The sequence below is a fragment of the Leptosomus discolor genome, chromosome Z (assembly GCF_034619465.1).
Source record: "Leptosomus discolor isolate bLepDis1 chromosome Z, bLepDis1.hap2, whole genome shotgun sequence".
NCBI lineage: Eukaryota > Metazoa > Chordata > Aves > Leptosomiformes > Leptosomidae > Leptosomus > Leptosomus discolor.
The window spans coordinates 23,316,362-23,338,079 of NC_141419.1; the positions used below are offsets into that span (position 1 = coordinate 23,316,362).

At 43.6% G+C, this 21,718-nt stretch overlaps 1 protein-coding gene across 1 annotated transcript in view; it reads left to right on the forward strand.

Moving 5' to 3' along the window:
- The window catches only part of SVEP1 (sushi, von Willebrand factor type A, EGF and pentraxin domain containing 1), a 132,593-nt gene that overhangs the window by 92,874 nt on the left and 18,001 nt on the right, over positions 1–21,718 (forward strand). Inside the window, exons 32-43 of the mRNA XM_086480302.1 lie at positions 1,292–1,411; positions 2,204–2,380; positions 3,175–3,259; positions 3,575–3,766; positions 5,725–5,892; positions 7,809–8,481; positions 9,878–12,657; positions 13,834–14,059; positions 16,698–16,853; positions 18,747–18,810; positions 19,533–19,706; positions 20,701–20,874. Of these exons, the coding sequence (XP_086336428.1) occupies positions 1,292–1,411; positions 2,204–2,380; positions 3,175–3,259; positions 3,575–3,766; positions 5,725–5,892; positions 7,809–8,481; positions 9,878–12,657; positions 13,834–14,059; positions 16,698–16,853; positions 18,747–18,810; positions 19,533–19,706; positions 20,701–20,874 (4,989 nt within the window). The remainder of the gene's footprint in view (positions 1–1,291; positions 1,412–2,203; positions 2,381–3,174; positions 3,260–3,574; positions 3,767–5,724; positions 5,893–7,808; positions 8,482–9,877; positions 12,658–13,833; positions 14,060–16,697; positions 16,854–18,746; positions 18,811–19,532; positions 19,707–20,700; positions 20,875–21,718) is intronic.

A 21,718-nucleotide genomic window follows, 5' to 3' on the forward strand; every position in this document is an offset into this window, starting at 1 on the left:
GAGTGGCTTTGGCACCCTGACCCGCCCTTTACCTATCTGTTTCATGCTCCAGGCAGGTGCTAACAAAGCCTGGGACCCCTATGCCCTGGTGCATTCCTTTAGCTGTGTTACATAGTGTCCTTCCACTCTTCCTTGCCTTACTAGACGTTACAGGAGGAGCAGTCGTTCCAGTTCTGCTGTGGTAGCACTTTGCATTCTCCTGATGCTTGTGTAATTGGCAACTGTTTTGATTTTAATGTGCAGTTTTTATCCTGCATGTCAAACAGAAACTCCTTTTCTGTTCAGAACATTGTTGCGTTCTTTTCACACTGGCCAGACTCATTCAGTAGCAAAGAATAAACACACCAATTCAGTACATTTTGTTCCTTTTTTGATAAAATTGCTTTTTTGCCTCAAAATGGGCAAAAAATTCCAGCTGTATGTCCGCATGGTATACCTAGTTCAACAGTTGTCCTGTAGCAAGGCTTCTAAATGAGGAATTGTTCTAACAGTCTGATTTGTATAAAGAATAATCCCTGATACAGCATTTTTGGGTTAGATACTTCGAAACTGACCCTTTGCAATTTATGACTCGTTGTTTACATGCCAAGAACGCTTCTGTACAGTTAGGATTTGAAAGCTGATATGAAATATTTTGGAGGAGTGAGGGATTTTTTTTGCACTACAGTACCAAGCCACATGGAGCATAAATCATCAGTTGGCATTTTTAGACATTACTATCATAAAAATAGTTAATTATAATAACATATATTTTGAACTAATTTGAACTTTTCCAGCAACTGCAGGCTCTTCTCACTCCTAGTCTGATACAATTCTCTTCTGCAAAGATGGGACTCTAAATATCTTTTATGTTCAAGGTGTTTTCCCTCTTGGCTAAGTTTTCCTGCCTTCAGGTGAGAAGTTTGAGATATAGAGAATTTCCCAAGCAAGTGTTTAATGTAGGAGTCCTCACTCGTAGTGTCTGTCCAAAGTAGTAGTAACAGCATATGACTTAACCCATCTGTTCTTTTCCTACTTGGAAACTAGATAGTTTTCGTGGAATTATTGACTGAAGTATAATAGGATTTTCTCACATTTCAAAATACTGTATAGTATATTATATAGAAAGCATAAGTATTAATTTAAATATTAAATATTTTTACTAGTGCATCAAAAATGTGATTGAAGTAAGTGATTTTTAATTGTACTAATTAAAGCGATTCCTCTTGACAAGTAGCGAGACAGAAATTTAAAGCAGGTGCTTATTACAAATACCACCCTAGCAATACTTTTTTGTGTTTCTTTTTTGTAGATGTTGATGAATGCGCTGTTGGGTCAGACTGCGATGAGCATGCATCTTGTCTCAACACAAATGGATCCTATGTTTGCACTTGCATCCCTCCTTACACAGGAGATGGTAAAAAATGTGCAGGTATGAGAAAGAAAAACATCAGGCTAGCCTTTCCAAGGTTCTGTATAGTGCCAGTATCCTGCCTCCCACAGTGGAAAACAGTTGCCAGTAATTGATATCTAGGGAGGGACGGGGCAGCAATGCTGTCATCTCCAGGTCACTTGGGCCTGAATGAGGCTGTGATGAAGTGTCTCCTTTTGTTTCTTGAGAACTCACCTCTCCCCATGGAGATGGCTGTCATTGGGATTCTGGTCTGAGACATGCACACATGCAAAGTTCTCTTGAATATGGAGCATTTATGCTGAAGACCTGGGAAGACTGCACGGCACACTGTGTCACTTCTCAGAGCAGAGCTGTGCAGTGAAGAAATATTTGAATATAGGTATCTGAGTAGGGCTTGAGCTGCCTTTGGAAACATTAGGCAAGGTAACTGCATGAAAACGACAAGACAGTAGCATAGGTTGGGATAAAAGGTAGCTGAGCTGATTTCATGTTCAGGGCTGGATGTGCTGGAATGGGCTTTCCTTCACAGAGGGAAAAATGACTACGAGATATGTTTGCTTCTGGCAATGAATGCAAAACCAGTCACAGAAGGTTTTTCTATACCAAGATTAGCTTACTTGCATGAGTCCTAAGTGGCTGTCACTTCCGTACACAACAGAGAAAAGCTGGTAAGGCTATAAACTACTTAGGAGTGTTTTCCACGTGCTCTGTCTTGCTACTTTCAGAAAATTCCCAAGGCTATCTCCTGCAACTTGTTTATAAACCTTGGTACTTAGTTATGTTGTTGATCGTTTCTCTCTTCCTCCTCAGAACCAGTGAAGTGCCGTAATCCAGGAAATCCAGAGCATGGCCATTTATATGGGAGCACTTACAGTGTTGGCAGTGAAGTAACATTTTCCTGTAAAGAAGGGTTTCAGCTGACAGGAGTGACTAAACTTACATGCATGGAGTCTGGAGAGTGGAGCCACCCCATACCTTATTGTGAAGGTGTGGTCCCTGGAAAGAATGCATATTGTAATGTGTACTTTTAGAGAGATAGAAGGGGGAAGGTAGTAGAGCTTTAGAGGCCACGAAGCTAATGGAACCCTCTCCTAGCAGACCTGGGTCTCAGTGTCAAAGTCTCTGTTGTCGTAAGAGGTGTAAGCACCAGCTGAGGCTTTTCCAACAGTTGTCATATTCATAGTGATACTCTCTCATGCAGATTCTCCAAAGCGTCAAAGGCGTAGACTCATCTTATTTTAATGCAAGCATTAAAAGTGTCGTTCTTCTCCACCCAGCCTCATTTTGCAAGGAACTTCTGGGAACTTAATGTCTTAATGATCATTAACTGTGTTTCAGCAGGTAAAAAGCAACCAGAGAGGACAGGCTGGTGCATGTACATATGCATAATGTAATTGCAGAGGTTGTTTTTTTAGAAAACCGGGACTGATGAGGTGAAGCAGTAGGGTAAAATGAAGGGGTGACAAAGACAATGTCAATAAAACAACTACTTTGTCCAGGGAGGGGTGGATATGAAGTCCTCTTGACAGTCAAGTGTGTTGTTTGTAGAGCAGTTCCAACTACCTATATCCATTTAGTCCAATTTCTCAGTAAGGTGTAGTCACATAAAGAGCCCTAAATGTCAGTTACAGCTTAGTCAAGAACCCGGTGTTACCTAGGGCTTTACAGCTTTTCAAACCTATTTAGAGAAAACAAAGCCAATCCTGATTTGCTGTTCTTATTTTATTTGTGTTGTATCAACCTCTCTTGTGATCCTGTTTATCCTTGTGATCTTTTTAAAGCTATATCCTGTGGTAGTCCAGTTATTCCAGAGAACAGTGCCATTTGGGGCTCAAATTTTACATACCACAATAAGGTGGTGTACAGGTAGGAATTCAATATGTTTGAAGTGATGTATTAATAATTGATTGAGAATCTGGCAACAAATGAGAGTATGGCTGAATTGAGAGTGTGGTTGAAATGAAGGAGAGAAGCAAGATGGGATTAAAGTAATGGAAAGACATTTGGTTATAGCTGTGGCTATTCACTAGCAGAACTGAATGTTCACTCCCGTACTCCCTGTCTGTGGCCTGCAGAGAAAGACGGTGTATGCAGGTGTGGATGAAGAGAGAAAAGGCATGGCTGATTACGTTGTGCATAAAAGGCTCTGTGTTTGATAGCACTTCTTTTCTTCTAACTCAGATGCAATGATGGATACAACTTAGTGGGTGAAAAGGAAATTCTGTGCCTTGCTAGTGGCATTTGGAATCATCCTCCCCCCTCCTGTGAATTGGTGACTTGTCCTAGCCCACAGGATATCAGCAATGGAAAATACACACTCGGTGGCACGACCTACCTTTCCTCTGTATCATACACCTGTGACAATGGATACAGGTAAATGCAGGAATGTTTCTGAGCCAAATGCAGGCGGTGTGCTTGCTAGAAGGTCTAACTTCTGTCTGAAAGAGACAAAGCTGGGATCGTTGCTCAGAAAGATAAAATATGGAAATAGAATTTAAGATTTCTTTATATCTTGAAGGTACTTTCTGTATTTCATCTAAATTGGAGCAGTTGAAGAAGGTCATTCAGGATTTGCTGTATATATGCGCAATGCTTTCATTTTACCATTAAGCTCAAAGATATATTTTGAATATTCAGAAAAATAGTTGTAATTATTTTTGAAAGTTCTGATTTGTATTTAAAGATTATCATACCCCTACAGCTTTGGCACATACCCGATATTATTTTTGCTATTGTTTTACAATGCCTTTGGTGAAAGAACCTTCTGGAATTTCCTACTTTACTCCTTGAACTCTTTGTAGTAATTACTTTTTCTAGGCTTTCATTCTGTTTTACGTTAGTAAGCAGTTAAATTTGAAACACATTTTTAATATGCAGCAATTAAAAATTAATACAGTAATGCTATATCCAAGGATATGGCTTTAAGTGCAAGTTTCTGCCTTGGCTGATACCTGCCTGTACCTCTAGCAGATTTACTCTGATGTAAGTGGTCTCGTATGGACCTGTTTAAGTCTGAACTTTTTCTGTATTTTCCTGCAAGCATTCCCTAGTCCAGATGCAGGCAGGCAGGTGAGGTGTTCTCATTTGATGAATGTTTTAATTGTGTTAATACAAATGGATACCTCAGCTGCAGTCCAGTGTAGTAGTAAGCTGTAGATCCACAGTGTGGGCTTATCTGTACCCCACTAAACCAGGCAGAGTTTTTACCATTGTCAGTGAGGTTTTTGACCATAGACTTAGGACATATAGGCAGCAAATACCACATCAGTTGTAACTCTTTCCCTTTACCTGTCTAGCATAGCTTGATGAGAAAATTCCTTTCTCCTATGGTCACCACTCCAGGGGAAGCCCTCCCAAACAGTGTCCCTCTTATGCATTATTTCTGGACTTACGTGTAGACCTGATCTCTTCCTTCAAATATCTCTTATGCTCTTTTTGCCTTAAATGTATTGCCACAAGTAGGCAGAACCCACTGCTCTGACAAGGGTCTGTGCCATATCTGTATGGGCTTTACAGGTCAGTGTTGTTCTCATGACCTCATTTCAGTCAACTAAACATGTGGGTCTAATACTATTTGAGATTAAATTGCAGGGAATCGGGCACACCTGTGTAGGGCTCTCAGTTGTGACTGGGAAGCCATAGCAGCTGACAGAGCAGCTGGAGGCCAAGAGGTTCACCCAGGGCATCTCCAGGTGGTGTTGAATACCTCTGCTTAGACAAGCGTGTCACACCTTTTATACCAATGCATTGCTGTTTCTTCAGGTAAAGAAACAAAAAAATACCATCAACTTCAAATCCCCTTCACTCAAGTAAATTCCTTTACCTCCTCAAGGAACTGAATGCCTTTTTGTAAACAAACCCAAGCTGGAGCATTTCCTTCAGTTTTCTGAGTGAAGATAGTGTCTAAGTCCTTGAGCGAATCATGTCTCAGACTGAGGCATACTTGGCAAGTCTGAAGATTGGCATAGTGTTGATGGCATACAAGTAGATCTTTAAGCTTAAGTAAATATTTAAACATCTCGTGACTTTCTTTTGTGGCTCAAAGATGGACAAAGCTACAGCAAAAGTTACGTGTGTGTCTGCACAGTGCATTGAGGCCCCACATGAATTCCACTAGGTCTCTCTTCAGAATAATCTGAAGACCAGCTTTTTTGACAGCATCAGCAGTGCTTTCTCATGAACAGAGGGTGAGATTCTGGCCTCTACTGAAGTCAGTGAGAGACTCCCCTTGGTTTCGGTGGGGCCTGGAAGTCAGTGAGAAGCAAAGCACCTCTTCCGCTCTCTGTTCCTCACCTGGACTGAAATGGCAAATAATGATCTTTGTGTCTCAGCCTTCAGGGACCTTCTGTACTTGTCTGTGCATCTTCAGGGAACTGGAACAGCACACCTCCAGCTTGCAATATTGTCTCTTGCGGATCCCCTCCTGCCATCAAAGATGCAGTCATCAATGGAAATAACTTCACTTTTGGAAACACGGTCTCTTACACGTGTAAGGAAGGGTATGTAGATTAGCACTACTGGACTAATAGGACGGATAAAACTGGTGCACTGCTTCACAGGTCCTTTATAACAGCAGACTAAGTCATTTTTACTGCTCTTGTCTTAACTCTCTGGAAATTGAACATGATGGAGATTTTTTTTGTGGGCTGTCAAGTTAGTACAGGACACAGGCATTTCTTAAAGTAGCTAAGTAGTTTCACAGCAGCTGAATACACTCTGGAATAGGAGAATGGAGGAGTCATGGGAATGATAGACCAATTCAATAGGAAGCCCTGTCCCTTGGAGTTGCTACAGAACTAGTACTTCTGTGGTATACTCAAGGCCCTGATCATAAAGAATTCCCTATGTCTCTTCAGGCTAGAAGAAAGATGTTCGGTGTGTTTTGAGAACTGTCTGTTCTGGTGTTGAAATTCTGCTTCCTTAAAGCTCTGACTCCTCATTTATTGAGCTGCATTATTTTTCTTTGATTTCCATCTACTCAGCATAGTGACCTTTTCATACCACATGTCACCAGAGATGAGGCTCCATTTTGATGATGTCACGCATGAATGTAATGCTGGAGTCTTATCCTGCCAGAACCTTTGCACATGTCTTATCTTTACAGCCTGTGAGCAGTCCCACTGAATTTCTTGAAATTGTTCTGTCCAAAAGGCAGAGCAGGTATGCAGAGCTTTTGCCAGACCAGGCCCTAAGTGACTAGAGGATTTTCTACTCCTTCTTGTAAAAAGGTAGTTTGATAAGCCAGTGTATTTCTTATAAACTGGCTTTGCAGTAGTATTTGAAATGTAATTGAAGCAAAGCATCCTTATTCTGTTTTCTTGACTGTACCATGATTTTAAAAGCTGCTTCTCTTTCCTGTGCAAACATTTTAAATGGGGTAGGGTAGCAGCATTTAAAGAGGGTCACAGCTGTCTGTGACAACGAATAGAGTGGATCATATTAAAAATTGGCACATAATAGGCTCTTTTTCTGGAGTCCAGTCATGAGGCTTTGAAAACAAATCCAGCAAACAAGACAAAGCACTTATACAGATGTTGCCATCAGAATCTGAATAGCCAGTTTCCAGCCTGCAGCTGGAAAGAGTCACTGGGAATTTTGCAGTAGTTATTGTTTCTTTGCTTTCAGTAAGAGCACACCACAGATATGTCAAAACTGAGGAAGTATGTAGTCACAGGTACTGTGATTCTATTGTTGCATGTTTAAGCAGCAGGGTTTTAAGTGGGGTGATGAGCAGTATGGAGTAGTGCCTGTCATGAATCCCAGAAACAGATTAGAGAAATACAACTACACTAACAGTAATCGTGCAGTAGAATTTAATTGTAAGACTTTTTTTTTTTCTCTTCAGCATTAATTTGTTTTATTGGCTTTTAAAACAATTTTTACAGTGTTTTTTAAGGAAAGAGTTGCTACAAAATTGCTATATGCGTTATTGGCAAAAGGATCTCTGTGTAAGTCAACAAGGAGTTTCTTATTGCTTGCAAGTGTGAAAGTAGACTGATAGGGCTGATACAGAAACCCACAAGGCCTTTATGGGCTTTTCATGTCTTTCTTTTCCATTCAATTCTGCTAAAGGGGAAGAATTTCACGATGGGATCATTTCTTTGAGGACTGTATGGACTGTCGCAGCACGATACTAGGTTTGTTGTAGTAGTTTCAACCAAAATGGAGTTGTAATCAGATGGACAGACGAGAGAGAAGGAATATACACAAGGCATGCTAGGATATCCCTCATTGTGATACCCCATCCATGGACTTGTAGGCTTTAAGATTTTCATTTTGATGTTGGTCATAGCTTTTGTAAAGGATCCTGTTCTTCCAAGGTGCTAGTGAGCAAACTTGGGACTTCAGGAAACTGTAGGTAGCGTTTGACAATGCTTGTCTTTTTTTACTTCCTATGTGGTTTCCTTATCCACAGTTACACGTTAGTTGGCCCTGCAACCATAGAATGCTTAGCCAGCGGTGAGTGGAGCGTGAGCCACCAGCAGTGCCTGGCAGTATCCTGTGATGAACCACCCCATGTGGAAAATGCATCACCAGAGAGTGGCCACCGCCTCTTTGGTGATATAGCTTACTACTTCTGCTCAGATGGCTACAGCCTGGCTGATAACTCCCAGCTGCTTTGCAATGCAGAAGGGAAGTGGGTGCCTCCAGAGGGCAGGGAGATGCCCCACTGCATAGCTGATTTCTGTGAAAAACCATCCACTGTGGCCTACAGCATTCTGGAGTCCATTAGTAAAGCCAGATTTGCAGCTGGCTCCATTGTGAGCTTCAAGTGCATGGAAGGCTTTGTTCTGAACACTTCAGCCAAGATTGAGTGCCTTCGAGGTGGCCAGTGGAATCCTTCTCCTTTGAGCATCCAGTGCATCCCTGTTCGCTGCGGAGAGCCTCCCCACATTAGCAATGGCTATGCCAGTGGGGCCAACTACAGCTTCGGAGCAGTGGTGGCTTACAGCTGCAACAAGGGATTCTACATCAAGGGAGAGAAGAAGCGGACCTGTGAGGCCACTGGCAATTGGAGTGGCAGTTTGCCCACATGCCACCCAGTGTCCTGTGGAGAACCACCACAGCTTGAGAATGGCTTTATTAAGGTACAGAATGAGTTTTCTCATCTCCCTGGTACCATAGCAAACTGAATATGCCTTCATTTTCTTTCTTCTGTTTTGCTCTCCTGTTGAAATTGAGGAAGCACGTGACTGATTTGAATAAGCAAAGGGAAAAATGGGTGGATTTGCAGCAGAATCATGTCTGAAAAAACATGGACATTTCCATGGGATTTCCTATCTTAAAGTGAGTTTTCAGTTAGGAGACTCAAGATGCCATATGACAATCAATTGATTTCCTTAATGTCTTACTGTTCAGTTGATTGGTCCATGGGTGGCTTTACGGTGCCGTTTGGAGACATTTGAAGTACTATTGCCAGTTCACAAGCCTTGCTCTTCTCACTGCTATGAAAAAAAAACTGATTTGCAATAGATAAATCACCCTGGGAGAACTTATCTCCTTTCGATGCAAGCACACTTCTTGTGTCAGAGTCAGAACTTCCCTTTCCTTGTCAAATTACATTGCAACAATGTCTGAAGTTAAAAATCTCCTTGTGGCAGTCCAAACCTGTAACAACTACTTAGACCGTGTTGTGCTTTGATGCACAACGGCAATATTGTGGTAAGGAAGATCAGAAATGCTTTGTAAATATTTAACGTAGAATTTTTAAAGCATTTTTCTTCTGAACATCCCTCTTCCTTCCGTAAATGTAGCCACCAGGGAATCTGCATTTGCTAAAAATTGGGAGCGTTGCGGTTTGCATCGCAGTTCCTACATGGGCTTCCAGCAGTAATAGCAACACTATCTAGTCAGACTCCCACACAGGTACATCCTCAATTAATGCGTATTACTTTCTGTTGTCTTCCTTAGATAGGATCACTCCTCCAGATATTCCTTCCAGTTGGAGACATCTTTTAATACCTCAGTCAGAGCTCAGCCTGCAACTTTGAGGGGCTCCTCAGTTGCTTGCTCAAGACCCTGCAGCTGCATATGTGGCACTTATAAATGTCTCCTCGCAGTAGTACATCTGAGGGCTCCAGTCTTGAGTATGCTTGTAAGCTAAAAAATCATAACAACAGGCCAATTCACGGCAGCTTCTCCTGACCCATTTCTTTTCTGTCTTCCTGTCTACATATCTTTTGGCCTCATGGGTCAGGAAGGGGGAAAGCAGAGGAAATACTCTCTAGCTTTTATCTTTTAAGCCTTGAATTTTCTGTTTTCTTTTAGTGGTGCTCTCAGATTTCATGACAGCAAAGTGCACCATTTAAGGCAAGACATTCTGTGTCAGTTATTTGCATTAATTTCTTTGCAGACAGCTTTTACTGCTGTCTGAGATTCAGTTAGAAGCTAGACCAAGAGAACAGAAGAAATTAAATCGGCCTCCTATTGCCCCAAATCGTTCGTGTTCCTTTCAAACATGTCCCCATTTTATTCGTTTTGCAGGAAACAACTGGACGCTTCTTTGAGAATCAGGCAAATTACCAGTGTGAGTCTGGCTACCAGATGGTTGGGAGCTCAGTGTTTATCTGCCAAGCCAATCGGCAATGGCACAGTGAATCACCTCCTTACTGTGTTCCCCTCAGCTGTGGAAAACCACCACCCATCCAGCATGGCTACTCTAAGGGAGAAACTTTTGATATGGGCTCCAAAGTTGAGTTTTCCTGTGATGAAGGCTATGAGCTGATTGGAGATGTTTCTTGGACGTGTCAAAAGTCTGGGAAATGGAGCAAAAAGCAAAGCCCGAAGTGTGTGCCAAGAAAATGTCCAGAGCCACCCTTGGCAGAAAACCAGCTGGTCTTGAGGGAAGTGACTTACCAAGTCGGTGTTGTACAGTTCTCTTGCAAGGAGGGTTATGTTTTGCATGGCTCCTCTGTACTGAAATGCTTGCCCTCCCAACAGTGGAATGATTCCTTTCCCTTCTGCAAGGTTGTACAGTGTCCTGCACCTCCATACATCCCCTTTGGTGACCCCTTGACTTCATCCCTTCATTTTGGTAGCACTGTGAAATACATCTGTGTGGATGGGTTTTTACTGAAGGGTGAGTCTACCATCAGATGCCAGGCTGATGGCTCATGGAGCTTGCCTTTGCCAGAGTGTATTCCTGTGGAGTGCCCCCAACCAGAAGAAATTCAGAATGGCATTGTTGATGTGCAGGGCCTCACCTTCCTTAGCACAGCCCTCTATACGTGTAAACCAGGCTTTGAACTGGTGGGGAACACCACTATCCTCTGTGGAGAAGACGGCCAGTGGCTGGGAGGAAGGCCAGCTTGCAAACCTATTCAATGCCCAAGGCCTAAGAAGATCCTCAATGGCAAATACTCATTCACAAATTTCCATTATGGGCAGACTGTTAGGTATTCCTGTGATAGAGGTTTCCAGCTCCAAGGGGAGGAAACACTGAGATGCCTAGAGACAGGGGAGTGGAGTACAGAGGTTCCCTCCTGCAAAGCCATAAATTGCCAGCCCCCTCAGCCCATTGAGAATGGCTTTGTGGAGGGTGCAGATTATAGCTATGGGGCCATGGTCATTTACAGCTGTGTGCCAGGCTTCCAGCTGTCTGGCCTTGCCATGCAGACCTGTGAAGAATCAGGCTGGTCTAGCTCCACACCAGCCTGCCTCCCAACAGACTGTGGCCTGCCTCCTCACATCGACTTTGGGGAGTACATGCAGGTGAGACATGGGGAAAAACGTTCTGACCAGGAGATTGTTACAGAGAGTCCCTCCCTTTCACATATGTTACTGGCTGACAATTTGAAAGACTTCAGAAGTTCCTTGAAGGAGGACAGTGCCATGCAGCTTACCACTTTCTTATTTGGAACTATCATTTCATACACATGTTACTCTGGCTACGAGCTGCTGGGAAACCCTGTTCTAGCTTGCCAAGAAGATGGGGCTTGGAATGGCACGGCCCCCGCCTGCATTTCAATAGAGTGCACCTTGCTGTCACCCCCGGAGAACGGTTTTTTGCATTTCACTGAGAACACACTCGGTAGTGTGGTGCAGTACACCTGTAAGCCAGGGTTCACACTTGTTGGGTCTGACACACGACTATGCTTGCCAAGTCGGCAGTGGAGTAACACTGCTCCATACTGCAAAGCAATAACGTGCAACTCGCCTACCCAGCTTATGAATGGTAACATAAGAGGGGAAAACTACACATATGGGAGTGTTGTCTACTATGAGTGTGATCCTGGATACCAGTTAAATGGCCCCACAGAGAGAAGATGCCAAGAGAACCAGAAATGGGATGGCAGTGAACCGATTTGCATTCCGGTTTCCTGTAGCCCACCACCCATCTTGGAAAACGGTCAGGTGACTGGAGGGGAGTACACATTCCAGAGATATACACAGTACAGCTGCAATGAAGGTTTCCTGTTAGATGGGGACAGGAGTAGAGTCTGCCTGGCAAATGGAAGCTGGAGTGGGGTCGCCCCAGTGTGCAAAGCTGTGACCTGCCCTATGCCGCTGCCTCTTTCCAATGGGAAAACTAGTGGCTCAGATTTTGGCTTTAAGAAACAAGTGCACTATCACTGCAATGAAGGATATAGCCTGCAAGGGGTGTCTACACTTACCTGTCAGAGTGATGGTACCTGGGATTCAGAAGCTCCACACTGTGAGCCAGTCATTTGTGGGCCTCCTGAAGACATCTCCCATGGCTTTCTGAATGGCTCAGGCTTTACCTATGGGGAATTTGCCCAGTATGTGTGCTTCCCTGGTTATGAGCTGCATGGCAATCCTTTACGGCAATGTTTGTCCAATGGCTCCTGGAGTGGAAGCCTTCCATCTTGCCTACCCTGTCTGTGCCCTACACCACAGATTCAGAATGGGATTGTTCTTGGTACAGATTTCAGCTGTGGGAAGAGTGTCCAGTTTCAGTGCCTGGAGGGCTTCAAACTGCTAGGGCCTTCTGAAGTCACCTGTGAGGCAGCTGGCAAGTGGAGTTTTGGGTTTCCTCGCTGTGGGCAGATTTCCTGCGGCTCTCCACCCATCATCCCCAACACATTTATCAATGGGAGCAGCTCTGCAGATGAGAACACCATCATCTATACCTGCTTGACAGGTTTTGTCATGCGAGGGACTCCAGAGCTGACTTGTGTGGAGACTGGTGTCTGGAAGAAGCCATATCCAAGCTGTGAGCTGTTAAGCTGTGGCCCACCACCTTCTGTCCCAAATGCAGAGGTTCTTGGGAACACTTACACCTATGGGAGCAAGGTCCAGTACAGGTAAGAATGCTGCTGCCATCCTCTTTCCATAAAATCTCTAAAGGAATGAAGGTGGAAGGTTTGTGCACCTTCAGTTAATGCAAGTTTTTAAAATACGTGGAAGAAAAGTTATGCCCTATCGCATGCTTAGATTGACAAAGCCCGTGTATCCCATACATATGTCAAAACTCCAGCAAGGTATTTTAGCCTGTTGGGCTGCAGTCCTCCACCACCTTTAGTTTCCCATTCCCCTTTGTATTCCGCTTCTCCTCTGAAACACTGGTCTGGACATTCAGGTTTTCTTAGCAACTTGACAGCAACAGTCAGCAGGGTGTGCAATTTTTCTCCCCTTTTGGCACCCCATTTATGTCTTGCTTCTGCTTCAGGTGCCTGTTGTAATACAGAAGGTCTGATCTCCTGCTTGTCCCATTTTATGTACTGCAACACTGCACTGTCAGTAAGTGCTGCAGATTGCAGTTGCTCCTTTGTCAGATACAAGAGAAAGGGGGTTTTGTTAATCTCCTGAAGTGTGCACGATGTGGATCCCTCCAAGGTGAGGAACTCCTTGGCAGAAGGGGAGATTTTTTTCGCAGTAAAGGCAAGTAATAGAATTGGGAGATGGCATGTGGATTAATTTAACAGTATCAGTCATTTCCATGCACCTTTAACAAGGTGAAGGGGGTGCTTGTATCTGACTTTCTACAGGTGCACCCACTTGTGCAAGCCAGGTGAGTTGCTCTTGGTGAAACACCGTGTGGAGCTGAACGGATCAGCATTAAATGTCTAAGCAAATGGCCTGTCTTCAGCCTAAGGCTTAGTTTGTTCTTGGGAGAAAGTGAGATCATCTTTAGAATTGCTTGGTGCTCACACATTGTTCACTGAACCAAAAGGAAGGGCAGTGCAGGAACTCCACTAAAGTGTTCAGTGCCCTTCAAGCACTAAAGCCACCAGCTCAACTTTCCATTGTGCTGCTGTAGCAGCATGAAGCAGCTGGAGATGAAGTCTGAAGCTTTCAGCTCTTGCAACAGAATAAACTCAGTCCAGGCATGCTTCTTATAGGGTTACCCTTAAATAATAGAGAAATTCCAAGCGATGCTTATGAACAACTGCTGAAAAGTGACTGTCTGACTTTCTAATTTGTGGGTTAGTTCATCCCTAGCTGTGTCTCTATGGTCAGGTCTTCATGCTGTGTTGCAGGTGCCTGGAAGGCTACACAATGGTGACCGAGGTAGATGTATGCATTTGCCAGGAAGATGGACAGTGGTCTCCCCAAAGTATTTCCTGTTGCCCCAGAAAGTGTCCTCTCCCCGGAAATATCACCCATGTAATTGTACTTGGAGACAACTTCACTGTGAACGCAAACATCACTTTGTCATGCGTAGAAGGCTACACTCTGGTGGGAGCAAGCACATCTACATGCAAGGTATAGTGTTATTTGCACTGTTTTATTTTACCAGCTTTGTTGAACTGAAGAGTCCTTCTCATGCCCTCGTTAACTTTTGGCCCTTAATTACACACAACAAAAAAAAAATCAAAGTGTGTCCTACAAAATATAGTATGCTTTCTTGTTTCCCAGTAAGAGCAATTACTAGTTTTCTATGTATAGACTTTCAGAACTAGAAATTACTGATTTCAAAATTACTGATTTCTTCTTCCATCAAAAATTAATGTTGTCCTTTAAAAAAACATTCCTTTTATCACATTTCAGGGAGTAAATCATGTCCAAGATTTTTAAAAATTATGTTCAAGATTTCTAATGTATTTTGAGGATTGTGTGCAGAGCTGTTTTTTTCCAGAATAACAGGCAGCACATAATTTAATCCACTGTGCAGCTGTAGAAACTTCAATCCTCTGTATGTTAAACATTCTCATCAGTATTGCTAGTAACTTCTTGTTGCATTAGCTGTGGACAACCTTGACTTAAGCTTGTAAATAGGCTCTTCAAAGTCAGTAAGTCTGCTTGTATGAGAAAAGCTAAGCATGTGTGTTTCTGCAGAATCAGCACTTCATAAGGAAAGGTTTTCCCCTTATTTTGCTCTTTCAAAGATCTGTGGAAGTGAGAGTAGGTGTGTTTGATGAGTGTCTCTTCAGGTATCAGACTTCTTTCAGAGAGCCTAGAAAGGCAGCTGAAGCACTTAGTCATGGTGTTAGACATTCAGCCGGGAGAGCTGTTGAATGCCGCCTTTGCCTCAGTCTTTACTACTAAAGCTGACCCTCAGGATTCCCTGCCTCTGGCAGTAAGGGAAAAAGTCAGAAGAAAGGAGGACTACCCCTTGGTCGAGGAGGATTGGGAGGATTGGGTTAGGGATCTTTTAGGCAAACTAGACACCCACAAATCCATGGGCCCTGATGGGATACACCCACAAGTGTTGAGGCAGCTAGTGGATGCCGTTGCAAAGCCACTTTCCATCGTCTTTGAAAGGTCATGGAGGACAGGAGAGGTACCCGAGGACTGGAGGAAAGCCAATGTAACTCCAGTCTTTAAAAACAGCAAGAAAGAGGACCCATGAAACTACAGGCCAGTCAGCCTCACCTCCATTCCTGGAAGGTGATGGAACAGCTCATTCTGGCTGTTACCTCCAAGCACATGGAGGAAAAGAAGATTATCGGGAGTAGTCAGCATGGATTCACTAAGGGGAAATCATGCTTGACCAATCTGATAGTCTTCTATGATAAAATTACTGGCTGGGTGGATGAGGGGAGGACAGTGGATGTGGTCTACCTTGACCTTAGTAAGGCCTTTGACACTGTCTCCCACCACATCCTCATAGGTAAGCTGAGCAAGTGTGGGTTAGATGAGTGGACAGTGAGGTGGGTTAAGAACTGGCTGAAGGACAGAGCTCAGAGGGTTGTGATCAGGGGTGCTGAGTCCAGCTGGAGGCCTGTAACTAGCGATGTTCCAGTATTAGGGCCTGTCCTATTCAATATATTCGTCAATGACCTAGATGAAGGGACAGAGTGTATCATCAGCAAATTTGCTGACAGTACAAAGCTGAGAGGAGTGGCAGAGAGTAGCTCTGCAGAGAAGGACCTGGGAGTTTTGATGGATAACGGGATGACCATGAGCCAGCATTGTGCCCTTGTGGCCAAGAAGACCAATAGCATCCTGGGTTGCATTAAGAAGAGTGTGGCCAGCAGCTCAAGGGAGGTCATCATCCCACTCTACTCTGCCCTGATAAGGCCACACCTGGAGTACTGTGTCCAGTTCTGGGCCCCCCAGTTCAAGAAGGACAGGGAGGTGCAGGAGAGAGTCCAGCAGAGGGCTACGAAGATGATTAGGGGGATGGAGCATCTCTCCTACAAAGAAAGGCTGAGAGACCTGGGGCTATTTAGCCTGGGGAAGAGAAGAGTGAGAGGGGACTTTATCAACACTTACAAATATATAAAGGGTGGGCGTCAAGAGGATGGGGCCAGGCTCTTCTCAGTGGTGCCCAGCGACAGGACAAGGGGCAACAGGCACAAGCTGGAGCACAGGAACATGAAGAGGAACTTCTCTACTCTGAGGGTGGCAGAGCACTGGAACAGGCTGCCCAGGGAGGTTGTGGAGTCTCCTTCTCTGGAGATATTCAAAACCCATCTGGACATGTTCGTGTGTGACCTGCTGTAGGCTAACCTGCTTTGGCGGAGGAGTTGGACCAGGTGATCTCCAGAGGTCCCTTACAACTCCTGCCATTCTGTAAGAGAAGTACAGAACATGGAATCGGGCAGCTATAGTTTTCATTCTTCTCCTGATGCGTTCCCTAAGCTATAAAGTGACCTTGTACAAGTGAACTTGCTTTTCCAAGCTTCTGTTTCCCCATTTACTTTTTGTTCCTTCTGTCTTGTAAGTCTAAGCTGAACATTCTTGCCACAACTGAGCTCCAGTCTATGTTGACATCCTAAAAGTCTTACTTAAACTACTAAGTTTTATTAAGGATTGCACAAATAGTATTACATTAACCACATCTGTATACTCACAGCCATTGGATGCTTCTACTATGATTTTCCTAACTTTTTCATTTAGATAAGAACTAAGCATATAAAGTGATGCCTTCACACTTCTCATTACATTTCTTTTTCAGGAGAGTGGCATTTGGGTGCCATCGTTTTCCGATGACATCTGCATTCCTGTGTCCTGTGGGACCCCACAGTCTCCAGAGCATGGATTTGTGGTTGGCACTAAATACAATTATAAAGACGTGGTTCATTATAAATGTGATTCTGGCTATGAAATACAAGTAAGCAAGCTCAAATCTCCAGCACTCTAAAGCTTTAGCTGTCATTTTCAGTTCTTATGTGATGACTCTGAGGATGTATTATGTCTGTTCCATATTGAATTATTCCCTTAACTCCCACAGAAGCTGGATATCTGCTGTTGTTGTTATTGTCTGTAGAATGCTCCTGGTATGTCTGGGATAGCCCTTGAATGACTTAAGGGTATAACTGAAGCAAATACAAGCATCCTGTTCAGAGTTCCATGTTCAGCAGATACCTTTCAGTGGTTTTATTTAACGGAAGGTTGTTTCAGCCCTCTGCAAATAGAGCGTTATATATCCCTGTGACCATAAATCATGGAAGAGTTACTTTCTCATGTGTTGCTCTCTTGAACTAGTTCTCTGGGCTGGAGTTAGACTGCATTCTTCCCTCAGTTTCATAATGTCCCATGCATTATGTCTGCTGCATTGAGCCTCTCAGATTCACAGCACCTGATAAACTTCGCTGCCCTCAGTTCTCTGATATTGCTAGGTGGTATGAAAGTGATATCTCTTGTTTTGCTAAGGCAAAGAGATTCCAGTTTGTTCAATGGCGGATTTATTCCCTGATGGAGAAGAGAACAAAGGTCTTTTCTGTACATTGTTTTTGTTTGGATTGGGCACTTATCCTCACCTGAGCTCTGGAGCAGCACTGCTGTCTCATTATCAGGTCTCAGACTAGCCAGTTCAGAGCTGTGTCAGGTGTGTTTTCAAAAGCTGCAGTGAATTCAGAAATTAATGTGTGTATATTTCTGAGGCACAGCATGGCCTCCATCATTCCCAGGTGATGGCAGAGTAGGGGCACAGCCATGTCCAGAGGCATGAGGTGGTAAGTTGTCTCCAGGACAGAGGCTGGCTCTTAACACTGTGTTTTTGTGACTACCAAGCAGAATGCAGGATTGTGCTTCCTTTGTACTGTCCTAACACCAGTAATAAAGAACTTCATGCATGTGAATTCACCCCGTCAGGATTGAATTCACTCAGTCACTCAGTATAAAAATGAGAGTTTAGAGAACAATAAATTTAATTTGCGTTATGTTGCCATGTATGTAATATCACTGGGGATGGAGAGTTGGGTTGGTATTTAGACGAACAGGTAGAATTGCTGTTTCAAGTATTTGGAGGTAACAAGCCAGTGCTTTCATACAGTAGAAAGTCCTTCCAAGCTTTGTATTCCAGCTTCGCCACCTAGCGTCTCTTTGTCTCACTGCTGTCCTGCTTTTTGCCATTTGGGAAGCAAAATCCGTTGGATGTGATGCCATACAAAACTCATGTCAAACAGCTCCCCCCTGGGTTTGCTTTGTAATGAAAGTATGTTGCTTCAAGGAGCAAACATAGATGTTCTCCATGTCTTGGAATAAAATAAGAAATAAATTCTGGGCTATTAGACTGGCTATAAAGCCTGTATGTGAGAAAGAAATAACATTATTTATAAGAAAATTTAAAGAAAGAGTGTTTGGAATGTGGTCAAAATCAGTTCGTTATGTTTATAAAACACAAGATTGTACTGTTGTTGGAAAAAATGCTACTTAGATTTTCTGTAAGTGAGTCCTGGAAGGAGAAAATTTGTCATCATAACACATTGCTGGAACAAGAATGGTAAAATTGACAAGAAGGATGATAGTCCAGGGAGAAGGACAAGAGAACTGACTAACTGACCCCACAAACTTTTGGTTTATAAACAATACCCATCACTTTGCAGAAAGAACTTCTACTCTAAACTCTGCTAGTAAACACGGGCTGTAGCATTTAACTATATAATTACATGGATTGCACATGGAGGGAAAATGTCCTGGTCTTGCTGGATACTAGAACTGATGGGAGAAAAAAAGTTGACTAAGTAAAGTTGATCTTTGAGCATGTTATTTTGTTTCACAGGGTGATGCAGAACGGACTTGCCAAGAAAACAGGCTTTGGAGTGGGACAGTGCCAGTGTGCAGAAGTACGTTCCACCTGAGTTTATCACTTAAATGTTGGTCAAGGGTGATTTTACACAAAGGAAAATACTTCTGCTTATTTTGCTTTATCACTCATACTGTCTGCATTTGCCTAAAAATTTTTGGTAAGTACCACTGATAACAGCCTGGAAGAGTTGCAGAATTGCTGGTGTGTGCAGGTAATAGTGTGAAGGAAATCACTACACTTTTCTGCTTTGCTTCTATATCCCTAAGAAAGCTGTGCAGACAGCTTTCAAGTCTAAATAGTTATGACACTTGAGGTCATGTCTCTGGGGTTACTGAGGACCTCTGAACATGTTAGTTGCCAGGAATCACGGGTACTTAGCATCCTAAAATGTAATTCTAACGATACTCATTCTCAAAGGTACTTCATTTCTGTGAGATGCCTGATGCCCACTGACTGCAGTGACAAAATAGGAGTTGTCTGCATAAATACTTAGTGGACTTCAGCTGCTGGCTGTAAGTGGCAGCAGTGGAATTTCCCGAGGCTTCCTGCCAGCACAGCCACGCTAGATTTTGTCTTTTAGCAGAAACTGGAAGCACCAAGCATGATACTGTTCATCTACTCAGGGACGAATATCTGGGAATGTCCAGATAAATGCTGTATAATCTTTCCCTGTCTCTCAGAGTAAAACCTTTGAAGGATCTGTGAACAGGACAGACCGTATGCATTATGTCTGATTGGAACATACTCCTTATGTTGTAGGACTATCATGTGGACCACCGGACATGATAGAAAATGGATCTGTTCAGGGAGAGGAGTACCTATTTGGCAGTGAGGTTTTTTACAGCTGTGACCCTGGCTTTGAGCTACAGGGACCAAGCCGAAGGATTTGCCACGTTGACAAAAAGTGGAGCCCCTCCGCCCCTGCATGCATACGTAAGTAGCAAGCAGAGCAACATGGTGGCAGTTTTCCAGGAGAGCCAGGGAACAAACTGAGACAGTGCTTTTGCTGGCTTCCTTCCAGTCTCCCCCCGCACCCCCCTGCCCCAGCTCCAGCTGGAGGGCTGTAACAGGTGGAGCCAGAGCAAAAGCCAGAAGAGAAGTTCTCACTGGCAGTTCCTCTCTAATTTGAAGTGAGCTCATTTTGGCATGTTAAAATGACACAAGCATAGAGTTGTGCTCAGGTCAATTGGGGAGGGGCGTGACCTGCTGTGTTGATTGGCCTTGCATTCTGGTGTGCAGGGCTTTGGACGTCATGTGCTGGGACGGTTTGTCTCTGCCATGGCAATGCTAGTATATCCTGGCCACTCTGTATGACTGGAGATCAAGACTCTGCTCCTTAGGACCAAATCTTGTACAGCAGGTGGTGATAAATTGTGGGAGCATGTAAAGAAGGATTTATGACTTAGTTCATACAGCTTATAAATAAACCGGCGAGATTTTATAGTCTTTACCGATGAATCATTTCCCATCTTCTCATGATGATGTCATAGTCCTACCCCTTGCATTCTTCTCTCTCACCTTTGACAAATTTGCCTGGTCTCCACAATAATTGTGGGACAGGGGGCAAGATCCTTCTTAACTACTGTCATTTTTCTTGAGATCACCTTCCACTGTACAGGGAGCAAAGGAAACTGCAAATGCACCTCTGGCCTGCTCAGTAGAAATATTCCAGATCACTCTGAAAACATCTCATAGCTTACACACCACCAGATGCATTTGGGCACATTCCCTCTCAGGTGTCTGCAGCCTGAACCCCAGGAGAGAGGGCAGGCAAGTCATTGTATAACCCTTCTCCCTATAATATTTCCCAGCTTCTTTCTTCCCATCTTTCCATTAATTCAGTGCATGGACAGAGCTGTCGGACAGTGTGTTACAAATACAGTGACCTTCATTGTCTGTATGAAACCAAAAGGTTTTCTCCTCCTAGGAATTACTTGTGGGCTACATCCCTCAATAGAAAAAGCAGAGACTATTTCTACTGGAAGCACATACAGAAGTAATGTAACCTTTGTGTGCAACTCTGGATACCATCTTGTTGGGCCCCAGAATATCACATGTCTTGCCAATGGGAGCTGGAGTAAACCCTTGCCATTGTGTGAAGGTAACTGTTCGGTTTCATGTCCTGGCACGTTCCAATCTGGGATAAGCAATAGCTCTTCCCTAATGCATGCATATCATATGATCCAGGGATTGAGCTGCTTTTGAGAAACGATCCTGTAACTTGCATTAAAAATGGTGCCTGAAAAATGAAACATGTCACAAGGAGCACTAAGGTTTTAATCTATAGTTTAACCAGCTTAATGAAAGATGAGATTACTTGCTATTTCAGAAAATCAAACCCCTAACAAAAGGTGATGGACTGCAAGGACAAGTGACTTTTCTCCAAGCAGCCTTCTGTAGTCAATCATTAAGTTGATATTCTTTTTCTGCACTTAGGGCCCTAAGGACAGTCTCAACAGCTCAGCCTTTAACCTCTGTACTCCTCACATGAACGAACACTATGAATGCATGATGGGTACCATTTTGCAAATCACTGCTTTCAGATGTTCCCTCAGTAGGTCCTGTTGCTCATGCCACAAAGCAGAATGAGTGCTGAGCAAGAGCTGTCTGTGTCATGTGGAGTGGGCAGTAGTGGGTGGAAACAAGGCTGTCAACACAAAAAGAGAACAAAAAATTAAAACCTCAGATTTGAACAGATAGCCAGTACTGTTCAAAATGTAAAGCATTAGAAGCTTACTGAATTGCAGTATCATTAACTTTAAAGTAGGAGCGTTTGCCATTCCTGGACTCTGCCATGAAGATATGAAGCCTGGGCTTCACACTTTTCCCTTCCTCTCAGAAACGCACCAGTTCACTTCTTGCCCATCATACTTCCTTTCAGGCTGTTCTTGTCCCTGCTGCATATACCTCAGGTGTCCCAAGCTAGACTTTAAACCCAGCGTACT